The sequence below is a fragment of the Somniosus microcephalus genome, unplaced genomic scaffold (genome assembly GCF_052327205.1).
Source record: "Somniosus microcephalus isolate GS21.2 unplaced genomic scaffold, FLI_Smic_1.0 unresolved_chr9, whole genome shotgun sequence".
NCBI classification, from domain to species: domain Eukaryota; kingdom Metazoa; phylum Chordata; class Chondrichthyes; order Squaliformes; family Somniosidae; genus Somniosus; species Somniosus microcephalus.
In genome coordinates, this window is record NW_028225187.1 from 18,038,759 (window position 1) to 18,057,672 (window position 18,914).

Sequence of the window (18,914 nt, forward strand, 5' to 3'; positions counted from 1 at the left end):
GGGTACTGAATTTGGATGATCAGCCATGCTCGCATTAAATGGCGGAGCAGGCTCGAGGGGCCGAATGGCCGACTCCTGCTCCTAATTTCTATGTCTTTCGGGTGGACATAAAAGATCCCACGGCCACTATTTCGAAGAAGAGCAGGGGAGTTATCCCCGGTGTCCTGGTTCAATATTTAATCCCTCAATCAACATAACAAAAAAACAGATTACCTGGTCATCATCACATTGCCGTTTGTGGGAGCTTGCTGTGCGCAAATTGGCTGCTGCGTTTCCTACATTACAACAGTGACCACACTTCAAAAAAAGTACTTCATTGGCTGTGAAGCGCCTTTGCGACGACCTGAGGTGGTGAAAGGCGCAACAGAAATGCAAGTCTTTTTTCTTTAAAATTGACACCGATCCACATAAGGAGATACTGGGACCGACGACCAAAAGCTGGGTCAAAGAGGTCGGTTTTAAGGAGCGTCTTAAATTGGGAAAGAGAGGCGGAGAGGTTTAGGGAGGGAATTCCAGAGCTCAGGGCCCCAGGCAACAGAAAGATGTGCAGCACAATCTCCAACAGGCACTGTGTACAATCCGGCCTCTTGCGTATCCCCGATTTTCATCGCTCCACCATTGGCACCCACCAAGCTATTGGCAAAACATTCCAAGCGCCAACAACTCTCCCCGGTTATCAGTACCAATTTTAAGTTGGTTGACTCCCCTCATCACCAATCCCGGGCCAGCGGGACTTGTCTTTCCCTGTTCCTCCCGTCAAACTCCTGCACAATCTGTTCCGCCATTCCATTAGATCATGGCTGATCTGCATCTCCCCGCCTTGGTTCCGTAGCCCTCAATACCCTTGCCAGTAACAACTCGCATTTATCCCGCGCCTTTCACATAGTAAAACGTCCCAAGGCGCTTCACGGGAGCGCAAGTCAGACAAAATTTGACACCGAGCCACATAAGGAGATATTAGGGCAGTTGACCAAAAGCTGGGTCAAAGAGGTCAGTTTTAAGGAGCGTCTTAAAGGAGGGGAGAGAGGCGGAGAGGATTAGGGAGGGAATTCCAGAGCTCAGGGCCCCAGGCAGCTGAAGGCACGGCCGCCAATGGTGGAGCAATGGAAATCGGGGATGCTCAAGAGGGCATAATTGGAGGACCGCAGAGATCTCGGAGGGTTGTAGGACTGGAGGAGGTTACAGAGATAGGGAGGGGGCGAAGGCCATGGAGGGATTTGAACAGGAGGATGAGAATTGTAGAGCTGGAGGAGGTTACAGATATAGTGAGGGTGAGGGCCATGGAGGGATTTGAACAGGAGGATGAGAATTGTAGGGGTTAGAGGAGATTACAGAGATAGGGAGGGGACGAAGACCATGGAGAGATTTGAACAGGAGGATGAGAATTGTAGGGCTGGAGGAGGTTACAGAGATAGGGAGGGTGCCGAGGGCCATGGAGGGTTTTCAACAGCAGGATGAGAATTGTAGGGCTGGAGGAGGTTACAGAGATCGGGAGGGGGACGAAGGCAATGGAGGGATTTGAAGAGGAGGATGAGAATTGTAGGGCTGGAGGAGGTTACAGAGATAGGGAGGGAGCGAGGGCCATGGAGGGGTTTGAACAGGAGGATGAGAATTATGGGGGCTGGCGGAGGTTACAGAGATAGGGAAGGGCGAGGGCCATGGCAGGATTTCAACAGGAGGATGAGAATTGTAGGGCTGGAGGAGGTTACAGAGATAGGGAGGGGGCGAGCGCCTCAAATCTGGGGCCCATCAATATAAGATAGTCATTAATAAATCCAATCGGGAATTCAGGAGAAACTTCTTTACCCAGAGAGTGGTGAGAATGTGGAACTCGCTACCACAGGGAGTGGTTGAGGCGAAGAGCACAGATGCTTTTAAGGGGAAGCTGGATAAACACAGGAGGGAGAAAGGAATAGAAGGATATGGTGATGGAGTGAGATGAAGAGGGGTGGGAGGAGGCTGGTGTTGACGGGGTGAGATGAAGAGGGGTGGGAGGAGGCTGGTGTTGATGGGGTGAGATGAAGAGGGGTGGGAGGAGGCTGGTGTTGACGGGGTGAGATGAAGAGGGGTGGGAGGAGGCTGGTGTGGAGCAGACACACCGACACGGACCAGTTGGGCTGAATGGTCTGTTTCTGTGGTATAGACTCCCGTGTAATAGCACCAAGACTAATTGAGTAGATTGGGCCTGTACTCTCTGGAGTTTAGAAGAATGAGAGGTGATCTCATTGAAAGGTCTGAGATTCTGAGGGGGATTGACAGGGTAGATGCTGAGAGGCTGTTTCCCCCCTGGCTGAAAAGTCTCGAACCAGGGGTCACAGTCTCAGGATAAGGGGTCGGCCATTGAGGACAGAGATGAGGAGGAATTTCTTCACTCAGAGGGTGGTGAATCTTTGGAATTCTCTACCCCAGAGGGCTGTGGAGGCTCAGTCATTGAGTATATTCAAGGCTGCGATCGATAGATTTTTGGAGACTCGGGGAATCGAGGGATATGGGGATCGGGCGGGGAAAGTGGAGTTGAGGTCAAAGATCAGCCATGATCTTATTGAATGGCGGAGCAGGCTCGAGGGGCCGAATGGCTGACTCCTGCTCCTAATTCTGATGGTCTTATGTTCTGACGATGGTCCCATTGTTGATGCGTGGCGGCCAAATCCAGTGGCTCACTTCCCACCGCGTGGTTTGGTGGCACGCTGTCGTAGGCGGGCATGGGTCACGGCGTGGCGCCGGTGAGGTCGGTGAAGCGCTTGCCGCAGCGGGCGCACGGGTACGGCTTCTCGCCGTGGGCGGCCAGGCTGGCCCGGTGCCGGAAGGCCTGCCCGCAGACCTCGCATGGGTAGGGCGTCTCACCGGTGTGGGAGCGCCGGTGGGAGGACACGGCGTCGCGCCGCCGACCTCGCAGGCGAAGGGTTTCTCGCCGGTGTGCGCGCACCGGTGCTTGAGCAGGTCGGAGGCGCGAGCGAACCACTTGCCGCAGTCCGCGCACTCCACCGGCTCCTTCTCCCGATGGATCGACTGGTGCTCTTCCAGCCCGCCGAAACAGTCAAAGGTCCTCCCGCACTGGGAGCAGATGAAGCTCTTCCGGATGCCCGGGTACTCCTTCTGACCGTCCTCCTCCTTCTCCTCGGAGCAACCCGTGCCAATCCCATTCCGGGAGGTCTCCAGCGACTCAAGGACCTTCTCCTCCGGTGCTTGGGAATCCTCCATCCGGGCTGTCCGTCCCTCCTAGAGAGAATGAACAGATAGTCATGTGGAGAGACTGGAGAAGTTGGGGTTGTTCTCCTTGGAGCAGAGAAGGTTAAGGGGAGATTGACCAGAATGGTACCAGTGATGAGGGACTTCAGTGATGTGGAGAGACTGGAAAAGCTGGGATTGTTCTCCTTAGAGCAGAGATGGTTAAGGAGAGATTGACTAGAATGTACAGGGATGAGGGACGTCAGTGATGTGGAGAGACTGGAGAAGCTGGGGTTGTTCTCCTTAGAGCAGAGAAGGTTAAGGGGAGACTGACCAGAATGGTAATAGGGATGAGGGACTTCAGTGATGTGGAGAGATTGGAGAAGCTGGGATTGTTCTCCTTAGAGCAGAGAAGGTTAATGGGAGATTGACCAGAATGGGACCAGGGATGAGGGACTTCAGTGATGTGGAGAGACTGGAGAAGCTGGGGTTGTTCTCTTTAGAGCAGAGAAGGTTAAGGGGAGGTTGACCAGAATGGGACCAGGGATGAGGGACTTCAGTGATGTGGAGAGACTGGAGAAGCTGGGATTGTTCTCCTTAGAGCAGAGAAGGTTAAGAGGAGATTTAATAGAGGTGTTCAAAATTATCAGCGGTTTTGATAGAGCAAGTAGGGAGAAACTGTCTGCTCTGGCTTATGGGTTGGGAACCAGAGGACACAGATTTTAAATAATTGGCAAAAGAACCAGAGGGTTGTTGTAATCTGGACCGCACCGCCTGTAAGGGCAGTGGAAGCAGAATCCGTAGGAACTTTCAAAAGGCATGTACTCGAAGAGCCGTAATGTCAAATGCGGGTGCGGGGGGGGAAGGTCATCTGGAGTGCAATGGCAAATGCCAGGGGTCATCTGGAGCGCAATGCCAAATGCCAGGGGTCACCTGGAGCGCAATGGCAAAATAACCGACTGTCAAATTCCGTTGACAACTCAAGAGACTGGCATTTGGCGCGGCCTCGGGGAACGCTTTACGGCCCAGGGGGCGCTTTTTTTTGGAAAGGTGCGATGAGGTAGGGAAAAAGGGGGTGGGAGGCGGGGAGAAAGCCAATTTGCACACAGCAAGATCCCACACACAGCCAAGGTGATAAATTCAGCAGCTAAATTGGAATTTTTTTTCTAATCACTCCCCTCACCCCCCTTATTACTGCCCCAAAACCCCAGGATTCACTCCCTCTTCCCCACTAACCCCCAATCACCAGGCCCTGGACCTCCTTCCTCCAGGCAGAAACAGCCGCTCAAAATGGCGGCCGTGCCGTCCCCCTCCGGTGAGGGTACATTCCCCATCATGCCCCGCCGGCGAAGCTGTCGTCAACGGCAGGAAAAGCGAGACACTGCGCATGTTACGACATGGCCCCGCCCCTTTCATTGGGGCTGGGGGTTGAAGCGACACTGCGCATGCTCGAACATGGCCCCGCTCCTTTCATTGGGGCTGGGAAGACACTGCGCGTGGTGTACAATGGCCCCGCCCTTTTTCTTTCGGCTGGCTGGAGAGACACTGCATGCTCGCACCTGGCCCCGCCTCCTTTTAATCCGACAGTAGGAAGAGATACTGCGCATGCTTCATTGTGGCCCCGCCCCCAACCAGCCGTGCGTCCCACGCAGTGGGCGTCTCTCCTACGGATCCGCCGGCGGCCAATCAGCGCGCTCGGTCGCCAACCCCGCCCACTCACCCGGGCAAGCCGCGTCTGCGCCTGCGCCGGCCGCCACGTGGCACGCCGGGGGTTGTAGTCTTTTGCGGCGGGACGGCGCGGCCGCCATTTTGAGCGGCTCCTTCTGCCTGGAGGAGGAAGAGGAGGAGGTCCAGGGCCTGGTGAGTGAGTGAGTGGGGAAGAGGGAGTGAATCCTGGGGTTTGGGGGAGTAATAAGCGGAGTGAGGGAAGCCTGGGGGCTTTAAAAAAAAAAAAAATTCCAATTAACCTGCTCAATTTAGCAGCTGAAATAACAGAAAATGCTGGAAATACTCAGCAGGCCAGGCATCATCCGTGGAGAGAGAAACAGAGCCAACGTTTCAGGTCTGGGACCCTTCATCAGAACTGGAAAAAGCTGGAGATGTAACGGATATTGAGCAGGTGCAGAGACGGGGGACCGGGGGGGGGGGGGAGTTAGGACTCAACATTGGGTTTTAACAATTTCAGATAACGGCCCAGTAATTCGGGTCCCAACGTGTGAGTACGGACGGGGTACTCGCGCGTCGGCCCGATGGAAGTGCCGGTTTAGTGCATGCGCGGGAAACCGGCATTTCCTGTCCTCTGAACCAAGGGGTTAAGAGGCGGAACGCGGGCGACGTTTCAGGCAGCGCGTGCGCGCTGAAATTCCTTTTTTTTTTAAAGAGTTGCCCGTGTGTAAAGGCCTCCGCTTTTTACGCGTGAAAAAAGCAGACGTAAGTACTTAGTTTTAAAAGGTAAGTGGTCTATTAATTAAATTTAGAAATTGTTTCCACAGGTTTATTATCTTTAAAGAATTTACAGTAAGGTAAGTGTATTTTTAGACCCGATTTGTTAAAAAATTATTTTTTTCAAAAATTTGAATAATTGTTTAAAATAGTTTTTTACAGTTATTAATAGTTCATTTATTTAGTGGGATGTTTTTTTAACTTTTATTTGAAGTTTAAGTAGTGTTTTGGGCACCCTGAGTTTTCATGAATTTGACAGTTCTTACTATCAAACTCATGAATGAACTTTTGCAACCTCCCATTGGCTGCCCAGTGCTCACGTGATCCCAGCCGGCTCATTGAAATAACTACGCCGCTGGATCACGCAAGCACAGCGCGCCGGGAGCTGAAGCAGGCCACTGACAGGAAATCCACTGTGGGCCAGGCTTCAACAGTCGGCGCGCTATGTAAGTGTAGGTCGGGGGCTTGCACCCGCGGGAAGCCCCCGACACCAATTTCTGGGCCAATGTGATGAAATAACTCTGTGTTCTGGCATTTGTATTGTCTGTTGTTGTACTTGTTAATGTCTGGAATGTTCTACAGGTGTAACCACTAATGCTCCTCCCTAGCCCCGCCCCTCTGGATCCTCTGGATTGGTGTGAGTCTTACTTATAAGGGCTGGGTCTTACTCATAAGGGCTGGGTCGGTGATGAATGATGGTTGCCCTGTGTTAACTTGATGCCATGTTCTTACTAAATAAAAGCCTTTAGTTTTAAGCTTTAACCTCTTGGATTCGGGCAGTTATTTGGCACCCATTTTTCATGCAGTATCATTTTTGCCATTCCCATTTGCAACATTTTACCTTTTCTGCCTCTTACAAAAGTACAGGGTGTTCTTTCTATTCCTTCCTCCCCCCTAACCCCCCCCCCCCTGCTTCCTAGTACCATTCTGGTCAATCTCCACTTAACCTTCTCTGCGCTAAGGAGAACAATCCCAGCTTCTCCAGTCTCTCCACATCACTGAAGTCCCTTATCCCTGGTACCATTCTGGTCAATCTCCCCTTAACCTTCTCTGCTCCAAGGAGAACAACCCTTGCTTCTGCAGTCTCTCCACATGACTATCTGTTCATTCTCTCTAGGAGAGACAGACAGCTCCGATGGAGGTTTCCCTAGCACCGGAGGAGAACGTCCTCGAGTCGCCGGAGAGCTCCCGGAATGGGATTGGCGCGAGCTGCTCAGAGGCGGAGGAGGAGGAAGAGGAAGAAGAGGAGGAGGAGGAGGAAGAAGAGGAAGAAGAAGAGGAGGAGGAGGTGGAGGAGGAGGAGGACGACGGTCTGAAGGAGTCCCCGGGCGTCCGGAAGAGCTTCATCTGCTCCCTGTGCGGGAAGACCTTTGACTGTTTCGGCGGGCTGGAGGAGCACCAGTCGATGCACCGGGAGAAGGAGCCGGTGGAGTGCGCGGACTGCGGCAAGCGGTTCGCCCGTGCCTCTGACCTGCTCAAGCACCGGCCCCGCCACACGGGGGACTGGCCGTTCCGCTGCGACATCTGCGGCCGCGGCTTTGGCCTCCCGTACGACCTGGGCGTCCACTGGCGCGTCCACACCGGGGAGAAGCCCTACCCCTGCGACACCTGCGGCAAGCGCTTCAGCTGCGCCTCTGGCCTGGCTGTGCACCACCGCACCCACACCGGGGAGAAGCCCTACCCCTGCGACACCTGCGGCAAGCGATTCAGCTGCGCCTCCGGCCTGGCCGCGCACCGCCGCACCCACACCGGCGAGAAGCCTTTCCCCTGCGGCACCTGCGGCAAGCGCTTCAGCTGCTCCAATGACCTGGCCATGCACCGCCGCACCCACACTGGCGAGAAGCCCTACCCCTGCGGCACCTGCGGCAAGCGCTTCAGCCGCTCCTGCAACCTGGCCACCCACCGGCGCCGGGCCCACACTGACGAGAAGCCCTACCCCTGCGACACCTGCGGCAAGCGCTTCATCTGCGCCACCGACCTGGCCTTGCACCGCCGCATCCACACCGGCGAGAAGCCTTACCCCTGCGGCACCTGCGGCAAGCGCTTCCGCGGCGCCTCCCAACTGGCCGCACACCGCCGCACCCACACTGGCGAGAAGCCCTACCCCTGCGGCACCTGCGGCAAGCGCTTCAGCAGCACCTCCAACCTGGCCACCCACCAGCGCCGGGCCCACACCGAGGAGAAGCCCTACCCCTGCGACACCTGCGGCAAGCGCTTCGGCGGGGCCTCCGACCTGGCCGTGCACCGCCGCACCCACACTGGCGAGAAGCCCTACCCCTGCGGCACCTGCGGCAAGCGCTTCGGCAGCACCTCCAACCTGGCCGTGCACCGCCACACCCACACTGGCGAGAAGCCCTACCCCTGTGGCACCTGCGGCAAGCGCTTCGGCAGCACCTCCAACCTGGCCGTGCACCGCCACACCCACACCGGCGAGACCCGCCACCGCTGCAAGATCTGCGGCAAGGGATTCAGGAAACGCAGCAGCTTGAGGCAGCACGAGTTCGTCCACACCGGCGAGAAGCCTTACCGCTGCCAGATCTGCGGCAAGGAATTCCGCCAGCCCTCCAGCTTCAGCCGGCACAACAAGGCCATCCACCGCCTGGGGAAGTGATCGGCGGCGTTTTGGGGCCTCGGCCGACGGTTGGGACCCACCTTGGTGACTTTATGTGGAACTTGCAGCTCTGAGACTGACCAACCGGCCCAACCGCTCCGCGCCGGTGTTTATGCTCCACACCAGCCTCTCCTCATCTCACCAAATCCTTCTATTCCTTTCTCCCTCGTGTGTTTATCCAGCTTCCCCTTAAATGCATCGGTACTATTCGCCTCAACCACTCCCTGTGGTAGCGAGTTCCACATTCTCACCACTCTCTGGGTAAAGAAGTTTCTCCTGAATTCCCCATTGGATTTATTAGTGACTGTCTTCTATTGATGGCCCCTAGTTCTGGTCTCCCCCACAAGTGGAAACATCTTCTCTACGTCTACCCTGTTGAACTCTTTCGTAATCTTAAAGCCCTCTTATCAGGTCACCCCTCAGCCTTCTCTTTTCTAGGGAAAAAGCGCCCCAGCCTGTTCATCCTTTCCTGATCGTTGTAACCTCTCAGTTCTGGGATCATCCTAGTAAATCTTCTTTGCACCTTCTCCAGTGTGTCTCTATCCTTTTTATAATATGAAGACCAGAACTGTGCACAGTGCTCAAGTGTGGTCTAACCAAGGTATATGGAGACCAGAACTGTGCACAGTGCTCCAAGTGTGGTCTAACCAAGGTATATGGAGACCAGAACTGTGCACAGTGCGCCAAGTGTGGTCTAACCGAGGGATATGGAGACTAGAACTGTGCACAGTGCTCCAAGTGTGGTCTAAACAAGGTATATGGAGACCAGAACTGTGCACAGTGCTCCAAGTGTGGTCTAACCAAGGTATATGGAGACCAGAACTGTGCACAGTGCTCCAAGTGTGGTCTAACCAAGGGATATGGAGATCAGAAGTGTGCACAGTGCTCCGTGGTCTAACCGACGGATATGGAGACCAGAACTGTGCACAATGCTCCAAGTGTGGTCAAACCAAGGTATATGGAGACCAGAACTGTGCACATTGCTCCAAGTGTGGTCTAACCAAGGTATATGGAGACCAGAACTGTGCACAGTGCTCCAAGTGTGGTCTAACCAAGGGATATGGAGACCAGAACTATGCACAGTGCTCCGTGGTCTAACCGACGGATATGGAGACCAGAACTGTGCACAATGCTCCAAGTGTGGTCAAACCAAGGTATATGGAGACCAGAACTGTGCACATTGCTCCAAGTGTGGTCTAACCAAGGTATATGGAGACCAGAACTGTGCACAGTGCTCCAAGTGTGGTCTAACCAAGGTATATGGAGACCAGAACTGTGCACAGTGCTCCAAGTGTGGTCTAACCAAGGTATATGGAGACCAGAACTGTGCACAGTGCTCCAAGTGTGGTCTAACCAAGGGATATGGAGATCAGAAGTGTGCACAGTGCTCCAAGTGTGGTCTAACCAAGGGTTCTCTACAAGTTTAACATAACTGCTCTGCTTCTGAATTTGATAAGAGTATAGATGTAGGAATGAAAGGAAAGTTTAGGTCTTATTAATTAGGAACATGGAGATTGGGTTTTAAACGGTGAGATTTTAGAAAAGAAAGATTTGCATTTATGTAGCACCTTACGCGACCTCGGGACGTCCCAAAGCTCTTCCCAGCCAATGAAGTAGGTTTTTGACGTGTGGTCACTGTTGTAATATAGGAAAAGCGACAGCCAATTTGCGCACAGCAAGCTCCCACAAACAGCAATGTGATAACGACCAGATCGTCTGTGTTTAGTGATGTTGGTTGAGGGATAAATATTGGGCCCCAGGACACCGGGGAGAACTGCTGTGTTTCGATATAGTGGCCCGCTGGCGTTCTAGAATTGTAACAACAACCTGCATTTATCCCGTGCCTGTAATGTAGTAAAGCATCACAAGGCTCTTCACAGGAGCGACTGTAGGGGGTTTTCCTCGAGAGGTTTCCCTGAGGTTTCTCTCTCTAGAGGCCTCTCTCTCTTGCACAGTAAACCTTGAGTGGTTCGACCCACTCGCCCCTTAGATTCTATACTCTGGACTTAGGCGCAGGAACTACAATGTAGAGAAAACTCTTGTAGACCAAGTTTGATGAAACAAAATGAAATGTTATTGCATAAGGAAAAAGATGAGGAGGGATTTCTTCACCCAGAGAGTGGTGAACCTGTGGAATTCTCTACCACAGAAGGCAGTTGAGGCCAATTCATTAAATATATTCAAGAAGGAGTTAGATATATTTCTTAAGGCTAAAGGGATCAAGGGATATAGGGAGAAGGCAGGGACAGGGTAATGAGTTTGGATGATCAGCACGGTGGCATAGTGGTTAGCACTGTTGCCTCACAGCTCCAGGGACCCGGGTTCGAATCCGGCCTCGGATGACTGTCTGTGTGGAGTTTGCACATTCTCCCCGTGTTTGCGTGGGTTTCCTCCGGGTGCTCCGGTTTCCTCCCACAGTCCAAAGATGTGCAGGTTAGGTTGATTGGCTATGATAAAATTGACCCTTAGTGTTAGGGGGATTAAATACGTGGGGTTACGGGGATAGGGTGGGATATGTGTTGGTGTAGGGGTTACGGGGATCGGGGGTGGGATATGTGTCGGTGCAGGCTCGATGGGCCGAAATGGCCTCTATCTGCACTGTGAGGTTTCTGTGATTCTGTGATTCTGTGATCTCATTGAATGGCGGAACAGGCTTGAGGGGCCGAATGGCCTACTCCTGCTCCTATTTTCTATGTCTCTCGGGTGGACATAAAGGATCCCACGGACACTATTTCGAAGAAGAGCAGGGGAGTTATCCCCGGTGTCCTGGTTCAATATTTAATCCCTCAATCAACATAACAAAAAAACAGATTACCTGGTCATTATCACATTGCTGGTTGCGGGAGCATGCTGTGCGCAAATTGGCTGCCGCCTTTCCTACATTACAACAGTGACCACACTTCAAAAAGTACTTCATTGGCTGTGAAGTGCTTTGAGACGTTCAGTGGTCGTGAAAGGCGCTATATAAATGCTTCCCCTTAAATGTATCTGTACCATTCGCCTGAACCACTCCCTGTGGTAGCGAGTTCCACATTCTCACCACTCTCTGGGTAAAGAGGTTTCTCCTGAATCCCCCATTGGATTTCTTGGTGACTAGCTTTTATCGATGGCCCCGATAGCTCTGGTCTCGGCCACAAGTGGAAACATCTTCTCTACGTCTACCCTATCGAACCCTTTCATCATCTTAAAAGGCCTCTGTCATGCCACCCCGCAGCCTTCATAGAACAAATGTAAGAAGTCACACAACACCAGGTTATAGTTCAACAGTTTTATTTGAAATCACAAGCTTTCGGAGCGCTGCTCCTTCGTCAGGTGAAGTGGAGAGATGCATAAAGACACAGCTTATATAGTCAGAGAATAATGCCAGGTGATTACAGGTAATCTTTCTAACTGCCATTTATCACACCTCGGCAGAGAGATAATCACAGCAATCAAAGGAGTGAATGGTGTCCAAACAGGTTAGTCAGGAAAACATTACATCAAAGAACAATGAGGTGGGGTCACAAGGGGTTTGAAAGCTTGTGATTTCAAATAAAACTGTTGGACTATAACCTGGTGTTGTGTGACTTCTTACATTTGTCCACCCCAGTCCAACACCGGTATCTCTACTTCATAGAACAAGACAACACAAGAGGCGGCCATTCGGCCCATCGTGCCAGGGCGGCCTTTCGCGATGAGTATAACCTCGCAGTTCTGTGCAAGGAGATAAGGGGCTGGGGCTACATTGACTGAGTGATTAATTGTACAACTTTAGTGAGCAGGGTAACAAACCTAGGCAGAGGGATCAATTGACCATGGCGGGAGAATGAAGTCTCGTTTGTGATTCACAGCAACAACTTGCATTTATATAGCACCTTTAACACAGTAAAACCTTCTGAGGAGAACAACCCCAGCTTCTCCAGTCTCTCCACATCACTGAAGTCCCTCATCCCTGGTATCATTCTGGTCAATCTCCCCTTAACCTTCTCTGCTCTAAGGAGAACAATCCCAGCTTCTCCAGTCTCTCCACATCACTGAAGTCCCTCATCTTTGGGACCATTCTGGTCAATCTCCCCTTAACCTTCTCTGCTCTAAGGAGAACAATCCCAGCTTCTCCAGTCTCTCCACATCACTGAAGTCCCTCATCCCTGGTACCATTCTGGTCAATCTCCCCTTAACCTTCTCTGCTCTAAGGAGAACAACCCCAGCTTCTCCAGTCTCTCCACATCACTGAAGTCCCTCATCCCCAGTCCCATTCTGGTCAATCTCCCCTTAACCTTCTCTGCTCTAAGGAGAACAATCCCAGCTTCTCCAGTCTCTCCACATCACTGAAGTCCCTCATCCTTGGGACCATTCTGGTCAATCTCTCCCTTAACCTTCTCTGCTCTAAGGAGAACAACCCCAGCTTCTCCAGTCTCTCCACATCACTGAAGTCCTTCATCCCCGGTATCATTCTGGTCAATCTCCCCTTAACCTTCTCTGCTCTAAGGAGAACAATCCCAGCTTCTCCAGTCTCTCCACATCACTGAAGTCCCTCATCCCTGGTACCATTCTGGTCAATCTCCCCTTAACCTTCTCTGCTCTAAGGAGAACAATCCCAGCTTCTCCAGTCTCTCCACATCACTGAAGTCCCTCATCCTTGGGACCACTCAATGAGACGTCAAACCGAGGCCCCCTCTGCTCTCTCAGGTGGACGTAAAAGATCCCACGGCCACTATTGGAAGAAGAGCAGGGGGGAGTTCTCCCCGGTGTCCTGGGCTCAATATTCATCCCTCGACCAACATCACTAAAACAGACGATCTGGTCATCATCACATTGCCGTTTGTGGGAGCTTGCTGTGCGCAAATTGGCCGCTGCGTTTCCTGCATTATAACAGTGACCACACTTCAAAAAAAGTACTTCATTGGCTGTGAAGCGCCTTTGGGACGTCCTGAGGTGGTGCAAGGCGCTATAGAAATGCAAGACTTTTTTCTTTAAAATTGACACCGATCCACATAAGGAGATACTGGAACCGGCGACCAAAAGCTGGGTCAAAGAGGTCGGTTTTAAGGAGTGTCTTAAATTGGGAAAGAGAGGCGGAGAGGTTTAGGGAGGGAATTCCAGAGCTCAGGGCCCCGGGCAACAGAAAGATGTGCAGCACAATCTCCAACAGGCACTGTGTACAATCCGGCCTCTTGCGTATCCCCGATATTCATTGCTCCACCATTGGCACCCACCAAGCAAGCTATTGGCAAAACATTCCAAGCGCCAACAACTCTCCCCGGTTATCAGTACCAATTTTAAGTTGGTTGACTCCCCTCATCACCAATACCGGGCCAGCGGGACTTGTCTTTCCCTGTTCCTCCCGTCAAACTCCTGCACAATCTGTTCCGCCATTCCATTAGATCATGGCTGATCTGCATCTCCCCGCCTTCGTTCCGGAGCCCTCAATACCCTTGCCAGTAACAACTCGCATTTATCCCGCGCCTTTAACGTAGTAAAACGTCCCAAGGCGCTTCACGGGAGCGCAAGTCAGACAAAATTTGACACCGAGCCACATGAGATATTAGGGCAGTTGACCAAAAGCTGGGTCAAAGAGGTCGGTTTTAAGGAGCGTCGTAAAGGAGGGGAGAGAGGCGGAGAGGTTTAGGGAGGGAATTCCAGAGCTCAGGGCCCCAGGCAGCTGAAGGCACGGCTGCCAATGGTGGAGCGATGGAAATCGGGGATACTCAAGAGGGCAGAATTGGAGGACCGCAGAGATATCGGAGGGTTGTAGGACTGGAGGAGGTTACAGAGATAGGGAGGGGGACAAAGGTCATGGAGGGATTTGAAGAGGAGGATGAGAATTGTAGGGCTGGAGGAGGTTACAGAGATAGTGAGGGGGTGAGGGCTATGGAGGGATTTGAACAGGAGGATGAGAATTGTAGGGGTTAGAGGAGGTTACAGAGGGAGGAGCGAGGGCCATGGAGGGATTTGAACAGGAGGATGAGAATTGTAGGGCTGGAGGAGGTCACAGAGATAGGGAGGGTGCGAGGGCCATGGAGGGATTTGAACAGGAGGCTGAGAATTATGGGGGCTGGCGGAGGTTACAGAGATAGGGAAGGGCGAGGGCCATGACGGGATTTGAACAGGAGGATGAGAATTGTAGGGCTGCAGGAGGTTACAGAGATAGGGAGGGGGCGAGGGGCCATGGAGGGATTTGAACAGGAGGATGAGAATTGTAGGGCTGGAGGAGGTTACAGAGATAGGGAGGGGGCGAGCGCCTCAAATCTGGGGCCCATCAATATAAGATAGTCATTAATAAATCCAATCGGGAATTCAGGAGAAATTTCTTTACCCAGAGAGTGGGGAGAATATGGAACTCGCTACCACAGGGAGTGTTTGAGGCGAAGTGCACAGATGCTTTTAAGGGGAAGCTGGATAAACACAGGAGGGAGAAAGGAATAGAAGGATATGGTGATGGAGTGAGATGAAGAGGGGTGGGAGGCTGGTGTTGATGGGGTGAGATGAAGAGGGTGGGAGGAGGCTGGTGTTGACGGGGTGAGATGAAGAGGGGTGGGAGGAGGCTGGTTTTGACGGGGTGAGATGAAGGGTGGGAGGAGGCTGGTGTTGACGGGGTGAGATGAAGAGGGGTAGGAGGAGGCTGGTGTTGACGGGGTGAGATGAAGAGGGGTGGGAGGAGGCTGGTGTGGAGCAGACACACCGACACGGACCAGTTGGGCTGAATGGTCTGTTTCTGTGGTATAGACTCCTGTGTAATAGCACCAAGACTAATTGAGTAGATTGGGCCTGTACTCTCTGGATTTTAGAAGAATGAGAGGTGATCTCATTGAAAGGTCTGAGATTCTGAGGGGGATTGACAGGGTAGATGCTGAGAGGCTGTTTCCCTCTGGCTGAAAAGTCTCGAACCAGGAGTCACAGTCTCAGGATAAGGGGTCGGCCATTGAGGACAGAGATGAGGAGGAATTTCTTCACTCAGAGGGTGGTGAATCTTTGGAATTCTCTACCCCAGAGGGCTGTGGAGGCTCAGTCATTGAGTATATTCAAGGCTGCGATCGATAGATTTTTGGACTCTCGGGGAATCGAGGGATATGGGGATCGGGGGGGGAAAGTGGAGTTGAGGTCAAAGATCAGCCATGATCTTATTGAATGGCGGAGCAGGCTCGAGGGGCCGAATGGCTGACTCCTGCTCCTAATTCTGATGGTCTTATGTTCTGACGATGGTCCCATTGTTGATGCGTGGCGGGCACTGTTCATCTGGCGGCCAAATCCAGTGGCTCACTTCCCACCGCGTGGTTTGGTGGCACGCTGTCCGAGGCGGGCATGGGTCACGGCGCGGCGTCGGACGCCGGTGAGGTCGGTGAAGCGCTTGCCGCAGCGGGCGCACGGGTACGGCTTCTCGCCGGTGTGGTGCCGTGGGCGGCCAGGCTGACCCGGTGCTGGAAGGCCTGCCCGCAGACCTCGCACGGGTAGGGCATCTCGGCGGTGTGGGAGCGCCGGTGGGAGGACACAGCGTCGCGCCGCCGGAAACCGCGGCCGCAGACCTGGCAGGCGAAGGGTTTCTCGCCGGTGTGGGCGCACCGGTGCTTGAGCAGGTCGGAGGCGCAGCGAACCACTTGCCGCAGTCCGTGCACTCCACCGGCTCCTTCTCCTGATGGATCGACTGGTGCTGCTCCAGTCCGCCAAAACAGTCAAAGGTCCTCCCGCACTGGGAGCAGATGAAGCACTTCCGGACGCCCGGGGACTCCTTCTGACCGTCCTCCTCCTCCTCCTCGGAGCAACCCGTGCCAATCCCATTCCGGGAGGTCTCCAGCGACTCGAGGACGTTCTCCGGTGCTTCAGAATCCTCCATCCAGGCTGTCCGTCCCTCCTAGACAGAATGAACAGATAGTCATGTGGAGAGACTGGAGAAGCTGGGGTTGTTCTCCTTGGAGCAGAGAAGGTTAAGGGGAGATTGACCAGAATGGTACCAGTGATGAGGGACTGCAGTGATGTGGGGAGACTGGAAAAGCTGGGGTTGTTCTCCTTGGAGCAGAGAAGGTTAAGGGGAGATTGACCAGAATGTACAGGGATGAGGGACTTCAGTGATGTGGAGAGACTGGAGAAGCTGGGCATGTTCTCCTTAGAGCAGAGAAGGCTAAGGGGAGACTGACCAGAATGGTAATAGGGATGAGGGACTTCAGTGATGTGGAGAGATTGGAGAAGCTGGGATTGTTCTCCTTAGAGCAGAGAAGGTTAAGGGGAGATTCAATAGAGGTGTTCAAAATTATCAGCGGTTTTGATAGAGCAAGTAGGGAGAAACTGTCTGCTCTGGCATATGGGTTGGCAACCAGAGGACACAGATTTTAAATAATTGGCAAAAGAACCAGAGGGTTGTTGTAATCTGGACCGCACTGCCTGTAAGGGCAGTGGAAGCAGATTCCGTAGGAACTTTCAAAAGGCATGTACTCGAAGAGCCGTAATGTCAAATGCGGGTGCGGGGGGCGGGGGGGGGGTGGGAAGGTCATCTGGAGTGCAATGGCAAATGCCAGGGGTCATCTGGAGCGCAATGGCAAATGCCAGGGGTCATCTGGAGCGCAATGGCAAATGCGAGAGGTCATCTGGAGCGCAATGGCAAAATAAGCGACTGTCAAATTCCGTTGAAAAATCAAGAGACTGGTATGTGGCGCGGCCTTGGGGAGCGCTTCACGGCCCAGGGGGCGCTTTTTTTTGGAAAGGTGCGATGAGGTAGGGAAAAAGCGGGCGGGAGGTGGGGAGAAAGCCAATTTGCACACAGCCAGATCCGAGACACAGCCAAGGTGATAAATTCAGCAGCTAAATTGGAATTTCTTTTCAAACCGCTCCCCTCACCCCCCCCTATTACTGCTCCAAAACCCCAGGATTCACTCCCTCTTCCCCACTAACCCCGAATCACCAGGCTCCACTCACCAGGCCCTGGACCTCTTCTTCCTCCAGGCCGAAACAGACGCTCAAAATGGCGGCCGCGCCGTCCCGCTCCGGGGAGGGTACACTCCCCATCATGCCCCGCCGGCGAAGCTGCAGTCAACGGCAGGAAAAGCGAGACACTGCGCATGCTACGACATGGCCCCGCCCCTTTCATTGGGGCTGGTGGTGAAGCGACACTGCGCATGCTACGATATGGCCCCGCCCCTTTCATTGGGGCTGGGAAGACAGTGCGCATGCTCTACAGTGGCCCCGCCCCTTTTCTTGCGGCTGGCTGGAGACACACTGCGCATGCTCGCACCTGGCCCCGCCTCCTTTTAATCCGACATCAGGAAGAGATACTGCGCATGTTTCATTGTGGTCTCGCCCCCCCCCCCCCAAAGTCGTGCGTCCCACCCAGTGGGCGTGTCCATCACGGAGCCGCCGGCGGCCAATCAGCGCGCGGTCGGTCGCCAACCCCGCCCACTCACCCGGGCGAGCCGCGCCTGCGCCGGCCGCCGCGGGGCACACCGGGTGTTGTAGTCTTTTGCGGCGGGACGGCGCGGCCGCCATTTTGAGCGGCTCCTTCTGCCTGGAGGAGGAAGAGGAGGAGGTCCAGGGCCTGGTGAGTAAGTGGGGAAGAGGGAGTGAATCCTGGGGTTTGGGGGAGTAATAAGCGGAGTGAGGGAAGCCTGGGGGCTTTTAAAAAAAAAATTCCAATTTACCTGCTCAATTTAGCAGCTGAAATAACAGAAAATGCTGGAAATACTCAGCAGGCCAGGCAGCATCCGTGGAGAGAGAAACAGAGCCAACGTTTCAGGTCTGGGACCCTTCATCAGAACTGGAAAAAGCTGGAGATGTAACGGATATTGAGCAGGTGCAGAGACAGGGGGGGAAGTTCGGAGGGGAGGAAGGAATAGAAAGAACACCCTGTACTTTTGTAAGAGGCCGGAAAGATAAAATGTTGCAAATGGGAATGGCAAAAATCATACTGCATGAAAAATGGGGGCAGGGATCATTATCTGCAATTGTTAAACTCACTTTGCAGCCTGCCGGCCTCAACATTGTGTTTTAACAATTTCAGATAACGGCCCAGTAATTCGGGTCCCAACGTGTGAGTACGGACGGGGTACTCGCACGTGGGCCCGATGGAAGTGCCGGTTTAGCGCATGTGCGGGAAACCGGCGTTTCCTGTCCTCTGAACCAAGGGGTTAAGAGGCGGAACGCGGGCGACGTTTCAGGCAGCGCGTGCGCGCTGAAATTCCTTTTTTTTTAAAGAGTTGCCCGTGTGTAAAGGCCTCCGGTTTTTACGCGTGAAAAAAGCAGACGTAAGTACTTAGTTTTAAAAGGTAAGTGGTCTAATAATTAAATTTAGTAATTGTTTCCACAGGTTTATTATCTTTAAAGAATTTACAGTAAGGTAAGTGTATTTTTAGACCCGATTTGTTAAAAAATTATTTTTTTCAAAAATTTGAATAATTGTTTAAAATAGTTTTTTACAGTTATTAATAGTTCATTTATTTAGTGGGATTTTTTTAAACTTTTATTTGAAGTTTAAGTAGTGTTTTGGGCACCCTGAGTTTTCATGAGTTTGACAGTTCTTACTATCAAACTCATGAATGAACTTTTGCAACCTCCCATTGGCTGCCCAGTGCTCACGTGATCCCAGCCAGCTCATCGAACTAACTACGCCGCTGGATCACGCAAGCACAGCGCGCCGGGAGCTGAAGTGGGCCACTGACAGGAAATCCACTGCGGGCCAGGCTTCAACAGTCGGTGCGTTATGTAAGTGTAGGTCGGGGGCTTGCACCCA

At 53.0% G+C, this 18,914-nt stretch overlaps 2 protein-coding genes across 2 annotated transcripts in view; one reads left to right on the plus strand and one right to left on the minus strand.

Moving 5' to 3' along the window:
- Positions 1-4,739: 4,739 nt before the first annotated feature.
- LOC147084846 (uncharacterized) overlaps positions 4,740-18,914 on the plus strand; it is a 46,358-nt gene continuing 32,183 nt past the window's right edge. The window contains exons 1-3 of the mRNA XM_085979347.1: positions 4,740-5,028; positions 6,728-8,220; positions 17,297-17,726. Of these exons, the coding sequence (XP_085835473.1) occupies positions 4,774-5,028; positions 6,728-8,220; positions 17,297-17,726 (2,178 nt within the window). The 5' untranslated portion in view covers positions 4,740-4,773. The remainder of the gene's footprint in view (positions 5,029-6,727; positions 8,221-17,296; positions 17,727-18,914) is intronic.
- On the minus strand, positions 10,883-17,304 carry LOC147084847 (uncharacterized). The gene is made up of 2 exons (XM_085979554.1): positions 17,108-17,304; positions 10,883-16,049 (listed from the first exon to the last, which is right to left on the minus strand). The coding sequence occupies exons 1-2, from the start codon at positions 17,198-17,200 to the stop codon at positions 15,387-15,389; spliced, it is 756 nt and encodes a 251-aa protein (XP_085835680.1). The 5' UTR covers positions 17,201-17,304; the 3' UTR covers positions 10,883-15,386.